General features: G+C 33.0%; 3 protein-coding genes across 3 annotated transcripts; 2 read left to right on the top strand and 1 right to left on the bottom strand.

The window, feature by feature from the left end:
- Nucleotides 1-460: 460 nt before the first annotated feature.
- LOC132722765 (protein-cysteine N-palmitoyltransferase HHAT-like) lies at nucleotides 461-24,232 on the bottom strand (the record flags this gene model as incomplete). The annotated part of the gene is given in 10 exon segments (XM_060707324.1): nucleotides 461-496; nucleotides 1,983-2,305; nucleotides 2,811-2,998; nucleotides 4,725-4,860; nucleotides 6,413-6,607; nucleotides 7,744-7,919; nucleotides 8,705-8,842; nucleotides 20,974-21,127; nucleotides 23,439-23,497; nucleotides 24,096-24,232. Coding segments are annotated over 7 exon segments (1,184 nt in total), but the record flags the coding sequence as incomplete, so codon positions are not given.
- LOC132722761 (uncharacterized) lies at nucleotides 11,974-14,834 on the top strand. Its single transcript, XM_060707306.1, has one exon. It carries the CDS (start codon nucleotides 12,896-12,898, stop codon nucleotides 14,789-14,791), a length of 1,896 nt encoding a protein of 631 aa, XP_060563289.1. The 5' UTR covers nucleotides 11,974-12,895; the 3' UTR covers nucleotides 14,792-14,834.
- LOC132722766 (uncharacterized) lies at nucleotides 17,766-20,246 on the top strand. The gene has a single exon (XM_060707325.1). The coding sequence runs from the start codon at nucleotides 18,697-18,699 to the stop codon at nucleotides 20,086-20,088; it is 1,392 nt and encodes a 463-aa protein (XP_060563308.1). The 5' UTR covers nucleotides 17,766-18,696; the 3' UTR covers nucleotides 20,089-20,246.
- Nucleotides 24,233-25,926: the final 1,694 nt, after the last annotated feature.

The following is a 25,926-nucleotide window of genomic DNA, read 5'->3' as shown; positions in this document are numbered from 1 at the left end:
GTTTTTACAACAATTTCAACACTATTTTGGTCATACCATTTAGTGGTCAGTACACCAAACAAGCTTACCTGGTATACTTACCAGTTATTACCAATTTCTCTGCAAGTGACCAACTACTTATCCCAAATAAATTCTGAAAGACAAATGACTATTAGACTCAAATATCCGGGATAAATACACCTTATCCCGAGGATCAAACCATTGACCCCAGGCCCCGAGGTTTTAAAACTTTAATCTGAGTTGTGTCGCAAATCCCAGGATTTTCATTGGTTCAATATACATTCTGTGTTGGTTTCTGACCAATCAAATACCTGAGATCCGAGTTTGTGCTCATTTATTTATAACCTCGGATCCTGGATGACAAATCCAATGCTCTCCCTTATAATTGATAAGTAAACAACATACTATAATATAATGTAGTAACAGAACTAGAACTGATTGCATCTATTAAAAAACTCACCTTTTCAAAAAGCTGTATAAACCTTTGTCAAAACATCTAAAAAAGATAAGTAATAGCAACTGTATAAGTAAATAATACTATAATCCCAATGTTCAAACAAATCTAATAATTCAACCAAAGCAGTTATTTCTACATAAATAGAGGATATTTAAGTTTTTTTTCTAATTCAGCCAATACACAGAATGTAAGGGGAAGTCTTTTTAATTGTAATGTCAAATGTTTTAAGAGAAAATAATTATATAATACACAGAAAATTCAAGATTTTTCTACAAATATAGAATATATTCTCATCAAGTGGTATGAAAATAATTTATATTTCATGAGTGGCATTAGTTACAAGTGAAACATGATAAATTTCATACCATAAGATGAAAATAATTCCGTAAGCCTTTAATCCTTCATAATGAAGATATTTCTTTGAAGTACCTAAATAACCCAGTTCATCATTAGTAATAATGAGACACGGATAATTCATAGACCAAAATGGAATGTTATTTTCCTATCAAATAATATAATTGTTTTTCAGATCAGCTTTACATCTATATTGGATTATATTGGCACCAGATGATTTTTATTTAATCCCAATATTTCATCAGACATTGTCTTAACTGTACTTAATAATATTTTGCTGGATTTTGTGAAACATGTGTGGTTGCATGGTTGGGAGGTTAACACCTTGGACTAGTATTCTGAGGATTGCTGGCGGCGTAGGTTCAAATGCCTTTGTTTCCTTAAGCAAGAAACTTTACACTCAATGCTAAGTACTGGTTTGAAAATGTTCCAGGAATGGATTTGAGTGTTTCAATAAGCTTTTAGCTTCCAACAAAATCAAACTAAAATAAATTTGTATAAACTAAACATGTCTTCCAAAAAATCAAACTAAAAAAATTTGTATAAACTAAACATGTACACATATACTCATTTGATCAATATTGATATATATTTGTAGCAAATCTTGTAATTTTGCGTTAGTTTATATCAAACCATTTGTATACAGCTATATAATTATCTTCTGTTAGTAGTTTTTTAATTTTTATTTTTATTTTTAACATTAATTATAATTCCAAAATACTTTAATGAAAGAAATACATGTATATTTGAATATTTCCTTAAGAGTGAAGTTTGCATGCATGAAATCATTGCTAAACAGTTATATAACTCCTTTTAAAATAGCACTAAAATATTTTGCACTGTAATGTTTTATTCTGTTAACATACAATATTCATGTGATTTAATATCAGAAATTCTATGTTACAACTTTTTGAGAATCGATCCTAAGATTATGTAAACAACATACATGTACATTGTAAATTTACCATATATAAATCTTAAAACAATATTTTACTCAATATAGCTCTATACCCTTAAAGTATCCATATAAGTCAACCTTGAACCATTTATAAGCATAGGAAAGCAATGCAATTTAAAGTCAACCTTGAAACATTTTGAAACATAATGTTAAGATTTTATTAATACTTCAGTACAAATCGACATAAAAGGTTTCAGAAAAATTTGGACTCACTTCCACATGTCCGAGTACAGATATATATAGGAGATGCAGTTGGGTGGGTCTGGTGGATTCAAATAATCGAACTTTGCTATGGTGCCGGGTAGTCCAAACATGACTAGGTATTTCACCATAAAGAACTGTCCATGACTGTAGCCTAAACCTGCCAGCGAGAACAGCGAGACTGACCGCAGGACGGCCGTGTTGTGTTGTAACGCATTGAAGTACAAGAAATGTAGAAGGAACTCGTTAAACATCGCCCAGAAACAAATACGGAGCAGATGTAGCGTCTGCAATTTCAGGTGCGGTCTGGGATTTTCTGGTATCAGAGAATTCATCTGAAAATCAAAGCACGTTGATGGTTAATAATTTTTTTAAGATCAAAGGGAGGAAACCTTGATGGAATATCAATAACACAAAGGGAGGTTATCTAAATAAAAATTAAGTACCAAGGGAGGTAATCTGAAATACATTCCCTCACAATCTAAGGGAAGAAATCAAAATTCATCACTTCTCTGCTCAATACATAGTACCTAATGATCATTACAGTAATTTTGTCACTTATTTTTACTTTAACTTGACCAGGTTCTCCTTGATTTCTTTAATTAAAGGAAAGCCTCTTAAGTACATTAATATCCAACGTTTCTTAGGAACAAAATATCCAGAAAAGTGTATTTATAATGTTAAATTCTCATTAATTTTATTCATTATCAGCAACAGACTCTACCAATGTGACCAGTGCAAACCAAGATCAGCCTACAGTAGTACTATTTACACTGTCTAATGTATGTTTAAACTTATAAATATCTCTGAAAACTTAAAGGTGCATTTTTTTCAGCTTACCTGTTCTTTATAGAGATTATAAGTCAGTATAGGTCCAGTGAAATACAAGGGGAGATAAAATACATAAGACAGAAAGTCAATAAAGCTGTAGCCCACTGCTTCTCTCCCTTCCTTAGCCTGGTTCCCTGATCCTCTTTTATCACTGGTTACAGGCTTCATCTCTTTGTACATGTCAGTATTCTGGCTTTCTGTATGTAATAGAAGTATAAAATGGCATCAAAATTTAAAAAAAAAAATGTATTAAATATTCAACATCATGTATGATATATATACAACTTATGTGGAGCAACATCTTTTGGGATGTTGCTCTTGAGAGGCTCCATTAAGGGAAAAATTAGATACCAATTGTTGTAAAGAACTTCTTGCTCTCCAGAGGGCAATTCTGCAGAGGTTACAATGTATTACAAATCATAAATTAACAAAAAGCAGATCCCTATAACAGTATTCTGGGAAAATCAGTTAGTTGTTTAAAGATCCTGTATGTTGTTATTAAGGTTGTTACCACACTGAAGTGAAATTTTATATAATTATGTATATAATTATGCTTCTAAAACAATTTTCAAACATCAAAGAATATGTAAAATATGTACTGCACATATTGCCCACATTATATGTAATCATTAAAATCTCTTATTAAAAAATTTGACTTAGACTTTATAAAAAATTAAATTTCTAATTGCCTTCATTTATTAACATGAAATGTAAATTCTGTAATAACTTTATAAATAATGCTTTTTGGAACTAATAATATTGATAAATCTTTATTTGAGCATTATATTTATGATATAAAACCATAAAAAATTTACTTACAGGATCTTTAACCTTTTACCCCATGAGCATATTGCGAAAAATGGCCATTTTCACTGAAAAGCCTCCTGTAACAAGTTCAAACTGCTATGAAAGTATGAAAAATGCTTCAATACTAATGAAACTTGGCACAAATGTTGACTCCCTACACCATAGCCTCTGTAACAGCATGCTCAATGGTAAATTTCCTGTTACCATGGCAACGGGGGAACGTCTCAAAATTGCCAAAAATCACTATTTTGCATTGTTTTTTTCCATCTAAACTGATTTCAAAGTGCTGCAACTTCTCAATGAATTGAGATACAGTAAAAGGCTTTTCAGCGTCGGTTACTAGCTACCCTAGGTTCGACCTGAGGCCATTTTTAGCCTGTCACATGTCCAAAATTTTCTTGGAGATGAGGGGGGCTCCGCCCCCTTCAAACCTCCCAAACAGAAGGGGGCACATCCCCCTTCTGGCAACCCCCTGATGTAATATTTGGATGGGGGACAGCGCCGAAAAAGTGGTCACTTTTTTGAACAACATTTCTCAAACGAAAAACAGTGTTTGGGGCCTAAAAAGGGCATTTTTTCACTGTCTGGGGCCTCAAAAAGGGGGGGGGGGACAAAAAGCCGTCGAAACACGCTTATATAAGGGAAAAGGTTAAAGAAAAATAGAAAGCAAAGCTAATAAAGTTTTGTAATAGATCACTAAATCTTAACAATTTGAAATACTGGTTAAGCAGTATTTCTGTACAGATTGAAAAATTTCAGTTGTATTCTTAACCAAAGAGAAAAAATCAAGATTTTTCAAAACCAATTTAAAGGTCTAAATTTCGAATGGTTTTCAATTTTGTAGAAGCCTAAACTGGCATATAGAATTTATTCATTTTCAACCATAGAAAAGAAGCATGACTCATTAATTCAACCATGACTTTAGTTTCAACTATTGCTTATTGTAGCTCGACTACGATGAAGATTTTAACTTTATTTGAACCACTCTCTTAATTGGTTTCAACCAGTACTTGTGTCATATTAGCATACATGGTTCAAACCAACACAGCGCTAAAAACCAACAATCCCTGTCTTGCGGGATAGACACCTTAGCCACTAGACCATAACTATATGTACCTTGAGCTGCTTGTTGTTCTTGATAATTCCAACATTTCTCAAGGCAGAAACTTGTACATCTAATGTTGATTAGAGCTATTGTAAACATGAGAAAATAGTACCAAGTCTCTTCCTCATCATCATCTATCAGTGATTTCTGAAACAACATTAGGGAATGGTCACCATGTTATAAAGGATATGATAGAATAGTACAAAAATATTCAACACTAAATGGTAATTCAATTTCATAAAGTTTATACAAAATTTTCTTTTTTTGTTCCATTGTGTTGGAAGCTATAAGCTTATCAAAACACTCTGAAATCTATTCCTGGAACCAACCAGTACTAAGTGTAAATTTTCTTGCTCACGGAAACATTGGAATACATCTAATGGGGTTTGAACCCATGCAGCCAGCAATCCTTACATTACTAAACTGACGTGTTAACCACTGAGCCAAGTTGGCAGGCTCATTCTTACTTAATATTAGCTTAAACTTGAATCCTTTTTTTTTCAAATTTTTGATAATGATTAAATCTGAGTGCTGTAAATTAAATTTTTTTACAAAAGTAGTTGGTTTAAACATATTTATCTTAGCTCGATTGCGAAACAAGTTCTTGCAACTTATATTAATCACTTTCGAGTCCGCTTCCTGGAACCAACCAGTACTGGTGTCAAAAAGTATTTGAATCACTTCTTGATTTGGAAGAGTAATCAGTTATTTAAATCCACTAACCCATTTTGCATTGACAATCTGTGGTTTCATTGTATGATATGATATAGAACATTCTATCAGACTATACAATGTAATAGACCCTATCCCATTAAAATCATAATTATCCTGACACTCCTTCATAACATAGAGTAATGGAGCAAAAATGCTGATCTGATTTTAATGATATTGTAACAGTCATTACATTCAATTTGTTAGCAAATGAACAGTAAATTAACAAAAGTTACCTCCCTTAGACCATTTTTACAAGTAAACAGTAAAAACTTATAGTCTACTACTTGATGTAATGCTCAATTTGAAATATCATTTGAGCCGTGTCATGACAAAACCAACGTAATGTGTTTGCGACCAGCATGGATCCAGACCAGCCTGCGCATCCGCGCAGTCTGATCAGGAACCATGCTATTCGCTTACCAATTCTATTACAAGTAGAGAAACTGATAGCGAACAGCATGGATCCTGATCAGACTGCGCGGATGCCCAGGCTGGTCTGGATCCATTCTGGTCGCAAAACCATTATGTTGGTTTTGTCATGACGCGGCTCATTTAGTTTTTATCATACATGTACATGTAAATTTGTATTGTTACTGTGATGTATCTAAATTTGTGATACTCACAAAAAATACTTATATCTTAAGGACCCCAAGGAAATAAAAGTTGGTTTTAACTCTTTTGTGTGTGGTATCCTTGATATATAAAGGCTATTTTTAAATTTATGCATCTTGTATCATTCTGTTTTTTTTTTCTTATGTTTTCATGATGTGCCATGTTATTTTTGTATATTGAAATAAATCTGTATCTATCTAAATGGCATCACTTTAAACCAGTCTACTTTGCACTGGTGTATTTACTAAAGTGTATAAAGTAATATATTTGCTGAAAGTGGATTGTGAAGTTAATCAATGTATGTCAAATTTACACTTTTTCAACACATGTAAATGATTTCTTATCCAAATATGTAACTATCTTAATAACTTACCATCATAGAAATAAATGGTTCAAAGTTCAAGGTCGTGAGAGCACAAAGGGCAACAAACCATGTCAATTTGGTGTTTCCAGTAAGTGACACTACGTACATCAGAGTGCAATGTGCTAAATACAGAACCAGTGGTAGGAAGCCACCCAAATAACTGATGCAGATCAGTGAAAATACCAAAAACACATACTTCCTGTTCTGAAAATAGGTTAAAAAATAAAAATTATATCTATGAGCTGGAAAATAATGTGGGAGACACATGCTATCTACAGCTAAAACTTTGTCATCAAAATACATTGTATGTTAAAATGGTACCAGTCTTTGTACATGTAAGCTCCTTGCTGATGATTTTTTTACCCTAATAATACATCAATACACTTGAGTAATGCAATACAAACTCTACAGCTCAGCAATACCCACTGGGAGACAAAGATTTTGGTTGTTGCATACAAATGTTGATTTAGACAAGTTAAATTTATTATGAATTTTAAATTCTTTCAAATGGGAAGAAATTATACTGTTGTTGAAAAGAGATTATTGCATTACAGAGAATCACTCTGAAGATGTTGAACTGTAATTGTTATAGGACCAAAACTAATTCCTTTAATATTTTCTATGCTCAATGACTAAAATGTGTTAATTATGAAACACAAGTCTCTGATTTAACCTGTGTTGCCAAATGGTCATAGTTTGTTGACTTTGAGTCAATACTTATCATTGCACACAGCAGGTTCAAATCCCGGGAATATCAAATATTTTAATAAAAGGAAACAAAACCCTAGATAAAAAGATTTTATGTTGAGAATCAAATACTTATTCTGCTCAAAGCTTGAAAATAGGTCAAAGCTTGAAAAAATTGGAGTTTCTGGCAAAATTCGAGAAAATCTTTTACCTCTGCCTCTATCTTACCCATCAGGCAAAAACTTGGTTAGTCAATAGACTCAATACCTGTTTTCTTTTATTTCCAGTTTTGCAGAGATCCAGACATTATTTTGAGCAAAGTAAATTGTATGAGCTCAAATGAAGCAAATGCTCAAAAAGGACAAGTTAAATTAAACATTGCGTGAATTCCTTTTGTTTGTATGAAATATATAAGAACAATAAGTAATTTTGAAAATAATGTTAAACATGTAATACTGATGCATCCAGTAAGCTTTGGACACTATCACGCTCTGCCTGGTTTTGGAATTTTTGTAACCATGTGACCTTTACCTGAAAGCCGCTTAGGCTTATTGGGAAAAAGGTCTAATATTGCGAATTATTACAATAATGAATTAATAGAATTAGCTCATGATTATAAAGTGTATCATACAATGAAATAGATATAACATTACCCGAGGAAAGAAATATTCCATAACCTTGCCAATTATAAGATGTCCTGCATACCAAGGCCAGATCTTCCAGAATATGTTATACCAAAATGTCCACTCAAAATTAGAAATGTCCTTTTTTCTACCTAACCATGACCAACCCTCTTGAAAGTCATCAGGATGCAAAACATGTTCATATTCTGTGTTAAAAAGGTAAAAAAAGAAAAACATATGACAAATGCAAATGACTTAATGTGAGTTTCATATACAACCTACTTTTTTTGAAAAGTGAAGCTAAAAAGAATAAAATAATTTCAAACTGCCTTCACTGACTAAAACTTTTACAGGTTTTATTATCTTTTAACAGAAAAAAGTCCAACCTACAACAATGTCCTACACTAGCTGGCAGTAGAGTAAAGGCCCTAAATGTAAATGCCTTGTCTGCAGGGGTTAAGATATCTCATATTGGCTCATATTAATGAAAATGAATATTGTAACTTTACTTGGCATATATTTAAATTAAAAACTTTTATTCTACTGATATTTAATTATTGAGAAATTACATTACTTATCTGTGAATGTGCAGTTTGGAAAGAAGAGATCTTCAAAAAACTCAGAATTTATGTATAATTGGTAAAATAAGACAGGGTTTTTTTCCAGGATTTTGGGACCAAGGAATTGGGTACTTCAGTGATGTTTTGTTGAAAAATTGGGGAAAAAAATGCAGAATTAAATTTTCCAAAGATTAAATGAATGCAAAGAATCAATGTCTAAGATGGCATCTTCAAACATTTAAGCACCATAACAATGAAGAGGCCCTTATTTTCAAAGATTTTAGAATTTGTTATTCAATAATAACTTTCAATTGGGAATTTTTTCCCGTGGATTGGGAAAATAATATACTATTTTCAATTGGGAATATGACAGAATCGGCTATAAAATAAGCCAAAAAAAATCCCTGTAAGACAATTGTAAAAATACATACTGACAGAGTCTCGGTAAACAGATAAGCCAAGATAAGATATAGTCCACACTGTGCCAGCAAAATACGTCCATTTTTCTACCCAGTTTAGTGGAGACTCATAGCGATCCAAAGATATCTTCTTAGGCCCCATCTTTTAATCTGAAGTTAATAAAGAATATCAATTGTTATATGTGAATATGTCTGATGGTAGCAGTGTATCGCCACAAACATAATGCTTTATATGCAAATACAATAATTTGCTATTCAGTAGCACCACAAATATATTTTTTTTTAAATCTGATAATAATGCAAATCATATGACTTTGTGTTCTGGCACCAAAGTAGCTGTGGACATGTCCACATTACAGTGCCAGAGCATTTTAAGTGCATGTATTACCACTAGTCAAAATATAGTGATGTGCCAAATCCAGATTTTGAGATGTTTTTCCTCTGGGTCAGAATCTCGCTTCTACTATGTAGTGGAAGATATTATGATGATCCATACACAAAATATCACAATATCTTATCACGTAGACTACAATAAGTTGGACTAGTAGTCTAGTATAACCACCAGACTGTGACATGTCTTATAATGCAAGACCGAGCCTTTACCAGTGGTTTGAAAAGAGAAAGTTACCATAATATTATTCCTCGGACAGGAGTGATTCCAGTGAAAGAAAACTAGACTAGTGCATAACAACTTTCACCAAAAAATCATCATTATAAATCATATGTCAAATGATCAAACTTAAAAAACTAAATTAATAAACATGATTAAATTGGCATCAATTCATGGTTTGACCAGTCTCATGCATGTATCGATACTTTTATTACAGAATATAATAAAAAGCTTCATGGTTTGACCCATTTTTCAAACATTTTTTTCTTCTTGGTAAAAAACTGTTTGAAAAAGACATTGCCTAAAATAAAAATCTTTCAACCCGACGTCTCTTTGACAAGACTACATACATGTATGTAGCTGTCAAAGGCAGTTGGTGCATGGCTTGGAGTTGGATACTATACATGTACATGACCATCCCATTTTTTTTTTGATAAATTAAATATTTATTTATTCAAAATGTTTTTAAAATTTTAATGTCAAATGTAAATATCATAGGGACAAGTTATAAGAAATGCTTCAGATCAAAAACGTAAGTCAAAATCAGATTTGCCAGCCCTGGTATATTACGGATAAAATCAAAAGTACAACTTTTTTTGTTGTTTTAATTAAAATTAGATGTTTTAAAAACATTTTCAATAAATAAATATTTAATTCATCAAAAAAAATTGGAGTGGTCACGTACACTGTCATAGACTGGCTGCCTATCACTTGGACTATAAACAGTTTGTGAATTGACAATTGTAATCAAATCTTATCTGTAAATCTAGATCTATATAAAAATGAATTATATTGATGAATCAAATTAATTGGTAAACTAATTTAAAAGATATTCACCTTCCTATAAAAACAAACAACTGCAAAAATTTCTACTTTCACTTTCTACTGTTTATAAAATAGATCTGTTCAACTTATGGCACGTCATGTTTGACGTACTAATATCATAATTAACATAATGGAATAGACTTATAAACAATGTAGTTTCTGGTATGTCACTATAAAACTTTTATGTATAAATTACGAAAAAGTGTAAACTTTCAGTACGGATAACTTAAGTTAAGTACGAAAATACTTGGAACGAATCATTAATTATTTCGTTGGTCTAAGTAAGATTGCATCTCTTATAACGAAGCAAAATCGGTTTTGAAAACTAGAATATGAAAATAACCTTAACTGCTTAGAAACGTTCAAATATATCTTATCCGTAGTTTTGTCAAAGAAAAATTTTACTGAAGAGTATTCTACGATATGACTTCGTCAACATTATTTTCGAACCATGAGGATTCGTACTTGCTTTGTATATTTGGGTTGAATAAAGTGACGTACTACATACGGATATAAGTTATATGAATTATGTAATGTCATCTTTGAAAATAATAATAAACATCTATGGAATGATGGTTAGGCCTATATTAAACACAGGGTATTTCAATTGAATTAACAAAAATACATTGAAAAAAAATCACCAGAATTATATAAAAGTCATGATACCATTAATATAAATATAAATTACAAATGTATATATAAGTTGCAAGAACTTGTTTCGCAATCGAGCTTTAATAAATAAGTTGAAACAAAACTTCACATATAAAAACGAAGACATAACAGTAATGATGATGCGACGTCGACGACAATATGGTGATGATTTTGATTATGATGAATAATTGATGATGATGATTATTATGATGATGATGATGATGATACTGGTGAATGAAATTTGAAATAAATAAATAAATAAATAAAATCAGAATCTAATCATGAGTGTTATACTTTATGCCCCCTATCACCGGCTATATAACCCCACAAATCCGTGATAATCCTTAATAATAAACTGGACTCTGTACTGTATACATGTATGTGCTCCCGATGACCAGAAAATATACCATCACTGCGATAAAATAAGTTCAGTTATTCTGACCATAGTCTTTCAAACTTGAAAAACTCTGTTCTGTTTAATGTACATGTACACTTGTCTGATCCCGGATATACATTGCCACTGGTCCTCATTAGACATAAAATGCATTATTTAAAACTATATACATTAGGTGTTATAAAACCATGGTCAAAAGTCGGCGATTTGTTTATTTCAAAATAGATCAGTGTAAGAATATATTCAACCCTTGTAAGAATGGAAAATTAAGTCATTTATATAGATACTTCATTTATCTTAACGCTATCTGTATAAATTCTTCATACATATTTTTGTTCATAAATAGGCCTACAGTGTGTTATTTTTTGTTCAGAAATATAATGTGTCATAAACATACATGTACGTTTGACTTCTAAAACCAGGAGTAGGTTTGGATATGTTCAACGACTACCCTCTTTACCGATTTCGCTTGGAAGTATATACTGGTCTCAAAACAACATATATTTCCCTTACCTTTAAAGTAAATCGTATCTTTATAAAATAGTAATTAGATTAATGACCGTTTCATTTCATTTTTCATGATGAAATACAAAATAGTATGGAATGAGCGACCACGTGTTTAATCCTTGACCATCGACCACAAATAACCATCGACCACAATCCTGACATTTTGGAGTTACAGACGACCCAAAAAAAACATTGTCAGGTGTAAATCGACCTTAAATCATTATCTGAAATTATTTATGTTTTATTCTTACTCTTATAGAACAAAATATATGGCCAATTACATAATTCAAAATCTGTTCTGCACAATCATCCGGATTCTGGGACGACTCCAACAAATAACTGTGCGAAAGTTAGAATCTTTCACACGCATAATTAAACGTTGATATGCTTCAAAACATAATCTGCAACCTGGTTTAAATAGACTGAAAAAAAGTCATTGTAAATCGGATTAAATTATTAGTCTTTTTATCATGTTAATAACCCAACGCACTTGCAAAGAACCCAACGTGTACAGATTAATTGAGAGTGTTTTTAAATCATTTTATTGTAGTGATTTAAGTGAAAGAAACAAAGAGCATGTCGAAGTAAATGTTAGTTACTATACTGTTAATAAGTGTATTGTTTTATACAATTTCCTGGAACTTTTTACAGTGCGCATTCATTGGTAAGCATGAAGTTTTCACTAAAATATTTGCTTGTATAATCCCCATCAGTGCTCCTTATGGAGCTGACAAAACGTTGAAGTATAATGCAGAACTATTCACATTTCCTGACGTATCTTTAATTATTAAACACACCAAACGTTATTAAACGCTAAGCAGTTGAAGTCTCACTCGAAAAGCAGGCTACAAGACACGCAATCCCAGAAAGTGTATCCAAACATTGGGTCACTGCGCCATACCAACGCAGTACATTTGATGCTATGCATGGCATATTTGTTACACTAAAATTACTCGGCAAAATATAGCATGGCAGTTAATCCTCACATTACTTTTCAATTCAGAATAAAATCGTTAGGTGCATATACATGAATGTTGCTTGATGATCCATATATCCAGAAAGAAGATCATTATAATGCTCATCGTAATAACATTATCTTAATTTTGTATCAGAAACATTTAAAAATGTCAAATTTCGCGCCAATTGTATCAATTGAACAACTGGCAGACTAACATTTTGCTTTGATCTTTTCTTCAGAGGAAATAGAGTACGAAACATGAGTGTCGAAGATGACCTTGCCCGCAATTTTGGGTTTGACATTACCATGTCAGACGGGAGTATGGGTCTTCCGAGTGCAGTTCACAAAGAATATATGGAACGATGTCATTTCCTGTACAAAGAATTTATAACAAACATGGGCGTTCATATGAAAACAGAAAAACAACTGAGAAAGGAACTCAAAGAACTTCACCGAGAGAAAATGCAACATCTTCGGTTTTCTTTGTACAGGTCGGCGTCCAGTGACCCGTTTGCCAGACCAGAAGTCCATTCTTCGTCATCTATGGCACTGGAATCACGAAATAACACCCCTTGGGCCATGAGCACAGCTTCTGACAAGGACGACGCGGTTTTTAGACCCCAAACCGCACCTGTTCCAAATAACCGCAAGTTGGATATAATATCTGAAAGACCAAAAACCGCCGCGGTAGAAACAAGTCACGTTATTGATGAAGATAACGAAAGTGACTCCGGTTTATCCGAGATAAGTGAAGTCTCTAATACTACAGTTGTAGGAGTAATGGACCGGAAGACGGAACTTAGTTCCTCGCGTAAAATAACAGTTGGTAAGACGTCGTTTAATAAGATTACACATGGTAAGGTAAGAGCAAAATTGAAAAACAAAGATGGACGCTTCATTGTGAAACCAGTAAGGACGGATTTTGAAGACATGCCTGAACAAGACACTCAGGCGTTCGACCCATCATTGTCGAAAAAACAATTTGACCCGCTTCACGAGCGTTTGGCGCTCGTTCGTAAAATCACAGACTTTAAAACGCCAACAATATCTTCCGATATGAAAATAAATAATCGAGTTCCTATACAAAAAAGTTTGAGAGGCATAAATGCCAAACGAACGACCGTCTCTGAAATTTACCAAAATGCGCGCGAAAGGAAAGCGAGACATTTTCGTATCGTAACCATCATGCCAAGGTCAAAGAGTGCAATGAGCGCTAAAGAACATATTCCTTTACTTGCTAGACAATTCATTACTAATTTAAGACGTAAATCAGGACTTCTCGACAGAGAAACAAGTAGATCTCCACAAGTATCAAACATGTACGGTCATGGTGGGGGTGGGTATGGTGGAAGCAGAGAGAGTACGCCAATAACTCGGCAAAGATTTCAATCAGAAAAAGACGAAATCGAAAGCGTTGCTTCGGCAAATCAAGCAAAACCTAGATCAATTTTACATTCAAACAGTAGTGGAAGTATAAAAAGTCCGAACGATAGTTCAAATGCAAAAGATTTAGCCTTTTACGCCAATGTAATGTCACGCCCAGCATCCAAAGTAGCGTTCGTAAGGTCTGATTCCCAAGCATCAGGAAACGCATTTTTACATCCGAACGCCGACAATATTGACCTATCTGCTAGTTTTGCAAGTAGCACGGGACAAGGAAAGCAGTTTGGGGATAAATTAAATGTTTCTATCAATTCCGGAAACAGGCACCGGACAGCAAGTGGAACTTCTGATGTCACGACTGCATCTGCTCTCGCAGAATCGCAATTTTTAAATGAAAGTACTGGATCCCCTGTCCCCGGAAATTCGCCTCGTCCTCGACACGGTCTGTCACCGGCTGACCTAAAAGCGCGCGGACTAGTCAGATCTGAAAGCAGACAGTCTTTAGGGTCTGCAGGTGGGGGTTCGAACTCGTTTTTAGCAAAGGTTCAACAGATTACTACCCCTGGTAGTACGGAAAAGGGTCTTCCGGCTCAAAAGCTTGCATTTCAAGCACCTGTTAAAATGGAGTCGCGGAAGGATACCGTTGATATAGTCCGTCAACAACTTCGTCAAGACAAGCAGCTGGACGAGAGGATGACAGTTTGGAGACGCCGAATGGCTGTAAAAGCTTCAATCATGTCAAATAGATCAGGAAGGCTTAAAATAAAGTAAAAATGAACATATACAAAAATCTTAAAGCAGCATGCCTCTAGATTCATGCATGCTAACTTTCATTAAAATTTCGAAAATATATCAAAAAGTGAAATATAGAGCAGTGAACAAAGACAGTAATTAACACACTGCAAACGGCATTTACAATCCACTTTTTTGAATCTCCCTTTATAATTTAGTAAGAAAGAGGTAAAATTATGCAAATGTAGCTCTTACTGCGTTAGTCACGCAGTAGAAATATGGTGATAAATACTGCAAAATCAGTCATTAATCGCATATATCATATAACGTATTACTGAACGTATTGAATCTTTTTACTTTTAATAAAATCTTTTCATTTTGCTCAATATTTTCTTAGAATATTTTACCTCATTTGGAGACATGCAACTTGAAGCATTAATGACAGAACAGAAGTGCACGTGCTGTGACTGTGAACTGATTATAGCGGATTTATTGTTTTCCTTTTGAAATAGAAAACCAGCCATATTCTTTCTAATTTTGACAACATGTTTAATTTGAAGGAAAAACATGGACGGAAATGCATTTTGCTTTCTCAAAACTGAAGCATTTTGGAGTAAATCTACTTACAATTAAAGTATGTTTGTATCATAGTATGGAGACCTTCCTGTTGAAAATGTGTCAGGGTTAAATCGTATACATATACATGCACAGTGCGTTAACTGGAGTGCGGGTATCCAGAGCATGCCCATTGATTGGCTCATTTTTGCTGGGGTTTACATACTGTGGCGACAGAGAAAGGGAAAGCGACAGAAATGTCATATTCAGATGTTCGTTCATTGGTTCATTTTTGCCGGGGTTTCATATTGTGACAACAGGGAACGTGCTTTTATGTTTGACTATGATACAAAAGAGAAAGAACACCAAAACACTCGGCAATCTGATTAATACTCGGGGGCTACGCCGCCTCTTACCTCAAATCAGATAGCCTCGTGTTTCGGTGCTCTTTCTATTACTTATTTGTTGTAGGTTCTTCTTTGTACCTGGATAAATAAGAAAACGTCGTTCACTGAACACGCCACAAAATAAACTTGATTGAGAATGTGTTTATTGTTGCTATGGTTACATTAATTAACGTATTTCAAACGTATACTTTATCGATTATTTACCGATCTCAAGATTATTCCAAACGTATCATATTCCATTACTTCTTTTCAAAAGTCGCAATAGATAACCTGGAGTCCAATCATCCGATGAAATATATATCGGTATATTACATACAATAATATTTACCACGCGAGTCTGAATGTACACTCTTCCACATGAAATTGTTTTATATGAAGGGGGGGGGGGTTCGGGAAATTTCGACAAGAGGTAATGCAAATTATAAAGTGGGTTTGACATTTTACTTAATTTCAAGGTCATGAGTCAAAAAATAAATTTGCTCGGTTTCAATAATATTTGCTGCTCGATTTTCGCTCATCAAGGGGTGAATTCGGGGTCATCGTCGGTTATCCACGTTTATATTCCGTCTAGATAGTATAGTATGTACGGAATATATACCGTAGGTAACCGACGATAATTCATGGTGTGTGATATACAAATTCGATAAAAAAACTTTCAACTTTATGACCAAATATGTCACCAAATAATTGACAAATTTTAACTAGTTCAAGAGTTACACCATTAGATATATCAATCAAATATTGAAGGCACTTCAAATATAGAAAGTGGCATTTAATACTTTGTCTGTTTTGTTTGATTTTAACCATTAACTCACTTCTTATATTTGTTAAGATAACATATTGAATTTAAAGTGACAACGAAATGTCTCTGTTTGAACAATGACCCAGAAGTTTCAACATAAATTTGCAATTAAAATCATCCGATTTATGAAGTAGACAGGTCGTATAACTAATATTTATCAACCGATATTAACATTGAATATAGAACTATCCCTACTTGTTACCACTGTTAAAACTATCCTTCTGATAAACGGAAAGAAAATGTGATAAGAATTAATAAATTTATAATACATCAGAAGCCATATTAATTTGGCTAATAAAACTATCATGAATTGGTTTATGAGCATGCGATATAAACATTGGGCCCGTGCTCGTGAGCATGCGCTTAAACCATTTGGCCCTTGCTCGTGAGCATGCGTTTAAACCATTTGGCCCGTGCTCGTGAGCATGCGCTTAAACCATTTGGCCATTGCTCGTGAAGATGCGCCTTTATCACTGAGCCATTGCTCGTGAAGATGCGCCTTAACCAATAGGTCATTGCTCGATCGTTCACCACTTGGCCTCCTAATAAACCACCAGGCCCCGTTCAGTACCCACGACGCCACTGCCTCTGAATAACTAGGCCCTTTGCTACTGACCCACTATAACCATGTTCCTTTACTACCAGGTAACTTCTCTTTACCTCTAGACCCTGTGACTTAAGCAAAATGCCCCTGTTCCTTAATTATAAGATCCTTGCTCCTTAATATCTATGCCCCTGCTCTTTAACCACCAGATCCCTAATCCTTAATTCCCTGCTCTGCTCTTTTACCACAAGAACCCTGCTCTGCTCTTTTACCACTAGGCACCTACTCGTTAGCCATTGGGTACTTTCTACTTTATTATTGGATCACTGCTTCCAAACTATTGTGACTTTAGGATCTTTACCATTGGATCCCTGCTCCCAAATCATAATTGTGATTTTAGGATCACACAAATATATTTCTTTATGTATTTACATAATATATTTCAGTTAGTAATTTTAGTCATTTATTGAGAGATGTCTGTCATAGTATTTTTTGTATTTATTCAAAAGTTTAACCATGTACTTCTAAGGTAAGAACTAATGTTTTAATAATTTGAAATCAACTTCAGCTAAAATAAACACTTTTACAACTTTAATAACTCAGAAAAACGCGCTTTAGTTTGATCAAATATTTGTACAAACGTGAAACCTTACTTTCTATCATTTTTGTCATGATCATAAAATGGAGAAATGTGCAATGTTAAACCTTTTTATACTTAAAGCGAATTATTTCGTCTTAAATCACGCTCAGTTTCTACAAATTATACTTGAAATTCAGATGCACTTCCTATGTCGCTAAGTAAATGACGGTGCGTGTTTTGACTTTAAGATATACTTCGCCTATCGTTAGTTTAAATTTAATTGAAAACACTTGAAAAATGAAAATCCTCGATAAGTGAAATCAGTTTGTATATACATTACTATAGTCTTATATTACCTTTTAAATTGGTCTATATTGTTAACTATACACTGTGACCATTGAAAAAGAAAGAATACATAAAAAATACTGAAAAAGAAATGAAACCGATAGTTGGAATAAATACATTTTATGGTATGTTTTCAATAATAGTTGGCGAGTGTTGAATAGAATTGTTATTGAATTAACAATTGGCAATTCGTGTACCCTAATTATTTCACACTGACTTTTAAGACTTTGGACATAATAAATATTTGAGAAATATTTATACGTAAAGACAATATTTTCGAAGATTAAGTATACTTGACTAAATGAATATGAAAACGGGATAAAAGGAGTTTTAAGGTCAATGGAGAGGTGGTGAAAAAAGCAGTGAATTATAAACTAAAATTCGATCAGAAATTATTAAGTTGTTTTTGAATTTATTATTTCTGTTTACAGTTTTGTTTAATATAGGATTTTCGGGCTCAGCTTTGTAAAGTGACAATAGCAACGTTACATATAAAGGTGATACTAGTTTTACATACTGCTCTTTTCGAAAGCAAAGGCATGAAATATCTTGACAAATTTATGGTTAACGCAAGAGAACAGAAATGGATTTTACAAATGCTGTGAATTATACTTTTTTGAATAAATAATAAGTGCTACTGAATAATGCTAATTCTTTTGTTTCGTTTTAAAAGATTGAAGCGAGATAATAATATTTTCTAAACAAGTAACCATGAGTGATGTAAAAGCAAATATACTAGAGACAGTGCTGGAAGAAATAGGAGCGGATACAGGTGTCAAATCATCGGGAAAAGTAGATACACTCAACGACAAACCTAAAAGTGCTAAGGGGCAGAAAAATGACAAAGTAAGAAACAGTAAAAATGTGATTGTGAAAATTCCGACTGTGAGTAGAAAAATGGATGACGCTAAAGGACAACTAGAAGAAATTAAAGAGGATGCTACAGAAAACAAACCTATGGATGAAAATAAAAAAGAAGATATTCTTTCAGAGAATAAGGAAAATGTAACAGTTAATGGTGAAATGAGAGTACAGAAAACGGTTACTATGACAGAAGCAATAAAGGGAGATTCAGAAACGGGTGACGCTAAATTGGACAGAAAAGAAGATTTAAGTGATCCAATATACGGAATGTTTACGAGGACCAACACGGAACATTCGATACTTAGCAACAGAAGTGAAAGTGTAGCGTTGAACCGCTCTTTAAAACGAAATAAGAGAAAAGATAGTGTTATTAGACCGAAGTCCTCACATGGTTGGTCGAAGAGAGATTTGGACTTATTCTTGCCGCGAAAGAGCTTCTTTTGTGTTCATGATAACTCGTTATCAACAGCTGGGTTCGATACACGCTCCGATGAAGAACGAAATCGGCCAGATTGGAGGCGGATTCTGAGAATGCATACAGAGGAGGAGCTAAACCCACCACAATTTCAAAAAGAGGAGGAGCCAGTGGTGTCGGTATTCGGATTGATGGACGAAAGTTCTGAGGATGAATCTTTCAGTCTGGAAAATGTTGAAACTGCTGTTTCTGCCGGAGGTGTGAACAGTACAGGGGGAAATAGGGTAAAGAAGAAAAACGCATCGAAAAAAGTTGTTGGAAATGATAGAGAAGAGTACAAGCCTCTTTATGATTACTTAAAATTTATAGCTGACAATCCGGAGGAATATATACAAATGGCAAAATACTCGGGTAAAAATACGGATCATAAACATCCGAGTTCATTGGTTCGCTTAGGTCGGGCTTTTCGACGTGGACATCACGGCGCTGCTAAAAATAACATATTTCTGCACGCGATAACTGGTTTAAAACCAAAACAAACAGACACGACGACCGTGCCGCAACGCTCGACACGAAACGACAAAGTTGGTGCGAAAAAAGAAACGGAAGGACAAGATCCGAATTCAGCACAAGATGAAACGGAAATTGAAAAATTGAAAACGAAAGCAGAGAAATGGATGAAAGCATTGACAACCCAGCAGTACTTAAAAGGGAAAGAAATGGCACTAAAAGACGTTGGAGAAGAGGACCTGAATATGTCAAAATGGTGGCTTGCTTTAAAGAATTGTAAATACTTAAGGGTACCGTTACACGACAATGACTGATCATGTCATCTCGAGTTGTGTCCCTTTATCACTATAGACACATCCTAGAAGACTTAGTGTAAAAGACAGACAAAATTGTCTATAAACCTTTGGATGCCATTTTTTCATGTACAATATTGTATTGCTTGGGCGAAAATTAAATCTACTATTCAATTGCATGTGCACAACTTGTATTACATTGTTTTTTACGATGGTATGATGGTATCTCTTCACGTATTATACCTTCAATAAATAAAAGATATTATTATCATTATCACATTTGATCAATTTCCCAGAGACGCTTCAAAAACGTTTCTATAACATAAAGTGTCATATACATTGTACATTTGTAATACCCGGCCGAGCTATAAAATTTCAATACTTTACAATATAAACATACCGTGTAAACTTATCTATATCGTATCATTATGTTACAGTGCTTCCTCGTTTCGCTAAGATGTACACTTTTCGCTAAAATCAACACTTCTACCGTTTGAAGACCTTGGGTGTTTGTCAAAGCTCCTTTCAGAAGCCTTTATATTTATCCAAGGCATTTTGCCATACAAAATTATCTTAAGATCTCCGTTCCGACGTTTTTTTATTGTCAAGATCACAACCATGAATTTTTTATAACATGCACTTATTAAAGATTTAAGTATAAAAACGCGAGAAACCGGACTTTTTAACTCCGTATAGATCTATCATTGAAAAAAGTTTTGATTTTGATTCTTGCAAAATAATCAACATTTCATTGTAAGCTGAACATTTTACGTGTCCTATATATAGTCAAAATATTTTGGCTTATAAGTCATTGATTTTTTTTAAAAAACTGTGAATCATTATGCATATCTTAAACCAATTAGTGTACCTTTCTTAAGATTTCTTTTAAAGAAAACATTTACTCACCCGACGCAGACACACCGGCAGTTGTTGACGGCAGCTTGCTGTTTAACGCTGGTATTTTATCCAGAAGTACTTTTAAGATACGCGTACCCACTGTTACCCACGCATCATCATATCATCTTTACAAATCTTCTGCCATCCCAAGCTACAACTATGACTGTATACGATAAAAGGAAACGGATACGTTTTTGAGTTTTTCCCCGTATTAAAACACAGTGACATAACACTTGACAAGTTGAAAAAAATACATTAAAATATATACTTCCTAGATATTAGTGTTAATTACAAGAATCAACGGTGAAATAATGATAATTAAACAGTGGAAAGTACTCAGTCAATTGCCGAGGGACACATTTTGTATTCCTATTGGTTAAGATAAAAATAATCACTTAAGCCACTCTTCAAAGTACTTCTTAAGCTATCTCATTTTAACCATTGTTTTTAATTTAGCTCTGAATTGTCCACGAGTCCAAACAGATTAACGTAACCTTGCAAATTATAAGCACTTTTGGATGATAAATATAACTCATTTTAATTTTAAAGTTCCACTATCATAAAAAAATTCAACATGTACAATATACGGCCGTTCATACAATTAAAATGTTAATGTATTTTAGCAACTTTAAAAATAATTAATATTTAAAGATATACTATGCTCATCCTTTCATAAAATATTTCAATCGCAGAAATGTGTTGAAAACCTAATATGTCTAATTTGAATAAAAGAAAGAATAAACTATGTATTCGAAGCTGCACTCCCTATAATAGGTCAAGTAAAGTTCGTCTTTTCTTAAAAAAACTGCCAGCCTTTTTAATGACACTATATATTTTTATTGTGACCATGTATAGTGTGTAGAATTTAAAACACAACATATCTCTTTATGTGAAGTCAAAACAATCATGTATATTTATCTTTTCAATGAGACTGTGTAGCAATTATCAATATTTTCTAATTAGTATACCTTTTAATCATGCAAAAATGTGTGTACTTTGAACTTTTAATGATGGTTTTATAGACGTATACTCGGTTATTATTTATAATGGGGGTTACATGTTCGATCCCTAGTTATGTGACAGTGCACATATGTTAATAAGGGGAGAAACTGTGTTTCAGATACGGTTTTGTTATAGATTTATTATCTGCCCGTTAATTAGAACAGTATCCTGCAAAATTACATTTTGTTAAGCTAAACCCATGCCGTTTCATACACATACTGGTACATCCAAAATATTAAATGGCAGGCACCATTAGAAGTTTAGTTTTTCTAAGACTTACTACAGAAAAATATGCTCAATTAACATATTGATCAGCCGGATATAACCTGCTAGATAACAGTGTACTGAAAAAGAGACCTTGCAAAATATGTCATGTAATTTAAAGGATTTTATAATCAAAATACTAAAAACTTTTACGTGCATATAATTCGTGAAAACATACTGAACCTGGCTTTAAACTGCTTGCATAAAACGAAAAAAGGGTGCTGAAAGTTTGACCAGGAATATACGGGCAAGCATGCAGAAATAATGAAATAACATTATTCAATTAAGCATACAGTTATTTTAATAACATTTTAGAGTTTATGCAAAAGCATGTACTGTGAACAGCAAGTATGCCTATAATATAAATTAATTGTTAAATCTAATAAAACAAGCGTTACTGAAAGCGTTACTACGGTTCATTTATAAATATGTTTAACGAATTTATCAATAATTTTTAAATTTATTTTAAAAAAATCATTAAAATTAATAAAATGTAATCTTATCTTATCTTATTTTTATTTATTTTTTCTCAAGCTGTTTTATTTATATTATTTTTTCACATTTATAATAAAGTGTATGTCCTAACAGCTCAGCCTAAGCCTGCAAATTATAAGCGATTTTAGATGAGGAATATATGGGTTGTGATGGTGTTACAATTTTGAGCTAGTCACAAATGTGATGTTACCAATCCTGCAGATCATTGACTCATTCATTTTAAATGCGATTCCACGAATACTTAATTTGGGGATTAAGTGGATCCAAATTATGACCTGTTACCCCTCCTCCCTCCTCCCTCCCCCATCCCATATCTTAACCGAGTTCAAGTCTAAAAATTCTAATAAATTCCACTTTCATAAATTTTCAACACATACATTATCCGTGTATGTAAGAAACTTTAAAAAGAATTGATATTTAATACAACAAAAATGTGTGTACTTAAATGATGGTTTTAAAGACGTGCACTCGGTTATAACGGGGGTTACATGTTCGGTCTGCAGTTTTGTTACAATGCAGATATTAATAAGGGAAGTAACTGTGTTTCGAATACGGTTTTGATCGTCAATAAGTGTAATTATTGATTTGCAAAAATCACATTTCGTTATGCCGTTTCATACACATACTGGTACATAGTAGACATCATTAGTTTTGGCGTTTTTTTACAGAAAGATAGGCTCAACATATCCGGAATACTACAATAAGTATATTACCTGCATATAAACCTTGAACTCATACTGAACCTGGCTTTAAACTGCTTGCATAAAAGTAGCTAAAACGAAAAAAGGTGCTAAATGTAACATAAATTATTTTAACATACAATTATTTTAATAATATTTTAGAGATTTTGTACGTATTGTTAGAAGCACAGATATATTTTGATGAACTTCACAGCATGTTGCAATATAATTCAAGCATTATCTCACTAACTGTTTCTTTATGATATATTCGACAAACAATAAATTCATTAAATTGAATTGAAAATGAAAAAAAAAATGAAATTAAAAGAAAACAATAAAAAAGGACCTGGTCCCACTATGTTGGACGGGCTACCAACCGATGCCTATTCACAAGCGCTATCCCACTACTGTTCGACACGGGAACTTTTGCCTGCTGTGTTTCCACCCTGGGCCGGTACGTCCCTCCTTAGACAACCTGGACTCCCTAAGCTCCCCTAAAGAGCCCATATTGATGCCGAGCTTAGTGCGGACGCCCGATCGACATAGTACACCGGAAGGCAGAACCCCCGCCCTCAAGCCGTCCCAAATCCCGACCTCCAAGTAGCTAGATTACAGGAGCACGCCACAACTCCCAGTCGAAGGTATAAGAATATTTATCATATATAAAATTAATATCAAAAATGTTCTTACCTTTTTTTTTCTTTAAAGTTGTATAAATGAACAAAAGCACAAATCCGCATAACTAAATTTTTAAGAAAATAGCTTTAATTTGACGAAAATCGAAAAAATATTAACATTTTCCAAACGGAAATACGTGTTTGTAAACAAATGTATGCGCATGCGCAAACTGACAAATCTAAATATATCACTGCTTTCTTTTTAATACTGCAACAAATGTCCTTTACCTATTAATCTAGAGTTTATAGATTCAATTTTACACTTATGTGATCTTAAATAAAACCGACCAACTCCTATATACACTCGCTACTTTGATTTGTGAACAGTTAATGTACAAATTTTTAGTGGATAACCTTGGATAAATTATAAACGGGACAATACTCTTACACTATATAGCAAAACAAATATGCAGTAGTAATTTCCCGTGTTACAACTCAAATACGATGTTGACCCCATGACTCTAGTTCATCAAACTTAAAAGATTTTTACCCTAAATATGTTTTTTTCCTTAAAATATACTTAAAAATAAAATATTCTTCACGAAAAAAATATCTGTAGGATAAGATTTTCCTTTTTCAAAAACGTAAAAAAGTAAATTTGGAGCCTTTTGCACACTTCGGTTGTTGCGGGTGTTATTTCAGTTGCAGGTGTTATTTCAGGTAAAAAAAACTATGCTAAGCATGAAACGAACGAGTCTTAACTTAATACAGAATTGGCCAACTATCTTTGATGGTAAAAAGTACTGTATCCAAAAACTGGGAGAGAGGGTCAGATAGGTCATTTATAAAATTATTTTTAATTTTTTAAGATTTTTTTTAAAATTTACTTTGCTGATTCAGATTTGTTAGAACTGTGCAGTTATTAGATACATTGTTACATCGTAAGCTGAAGATAATTAAAACTTTAACTCACAAGTCACATCATATCAAGAGGAAAAAATATCTACTATACGAAAATCAATCTACATGTATGTCGCCCGAAAAAAGATATAAAGAAATAATAATAATTAAGCAATTGGCCTTCACATCGTCTGTTTGCAACTTTTTTGAACGGTTACTTTTGTATAATTAATATTTTCATTCTCAGTTTTTAAATACATGTAGGAAACCTTACTTTAAAATATTGCATTCTTAACGCAGATCATTTTATCGCAACTTATTTCTTAATTCAACCATCAATCCATATATCCACTGACCCAGACACCCATCAACCTACATATTTATAATTATTATTATTATTATTATTATTATTATTATTATTATTATTTCTTTTAAATTTTATAATATTATTATTATTATTATTATTATTATTTTAAATTTTATTCAACACTCATTTATTCATCATATTTTAGGTAACACTACACGTTACGATTTTTTGCCAAAAATCTTTTTACTGTAAATACTCTTTACTAAGAGATGCTTTCTTTAAAATATTTCGTACAACAAATATTTCATAATGCGATGATAATTTACACATATAACAGACACTGGCAATTTTACCCTTCATTCACACTGACTATTTTATTGAATTTTAATAAATTCGCAGTTTCTTTTGCATTTAATACACAAGCCTGGTTATTGCAAACCAGTATGAGTTGATGCATTTGTAACCATATTTATCACCGTGTCTGCCTACCGAATTAAACGATAACTATATCATAATGGAGTCATGCAGTTAAATTTCCAACTGAATAACGCCTCTTTAATTATATATACATATATTTCCCCTAAAACACCTTTGATATGCATATTTGTACAAATAGATATATTATATTGTTCAATATACACAAGTAGGAGTTTATTAAGAAATTTCTACGGGGTTTAAGTTTGTTTAACGAGCGTAC

The sequence above is a fragment of the Ruditapes philippinarum genome, unplaced genomic scaffold, assembly GCF_026571515.1.
Source record: "Ruditapes philippinarum isolate M1 unplaced genomic scaffold, ASM2657151v2 ctg2209_1_1_1_1, whole genome shotgun sequence".
In the NCBI taxonomy this organism is placed as follows: domain Eukaryota; kingdom Metazoa; phylum Mollusca; class Bivalvia; order Venerida; family Veneridae; genus Ruditapes; species Ruditapes philippinarum.
Note: the sequence above shows the minus strand (reverse complement) of the source record. Positions and strands in the feature narration are given on the sequence as shown.

Bases quoted from the DNA above. Each gene is read 5' to 3' on its own strand.
- LOC132722761 (XM_060707306.1), top strand. From the start codon at position 12,896: ATGAGTGTCGAAGATGACCTTGCCCGCAATTTTGGGTTTGACATTACC.
- LOC132722766 (XM_060707325.1), top strand. From the start codon at position 18,697: ATGAGTGATGTAAAAGCAAATATACTAGAGACAGTGCTGGAAGAAATA.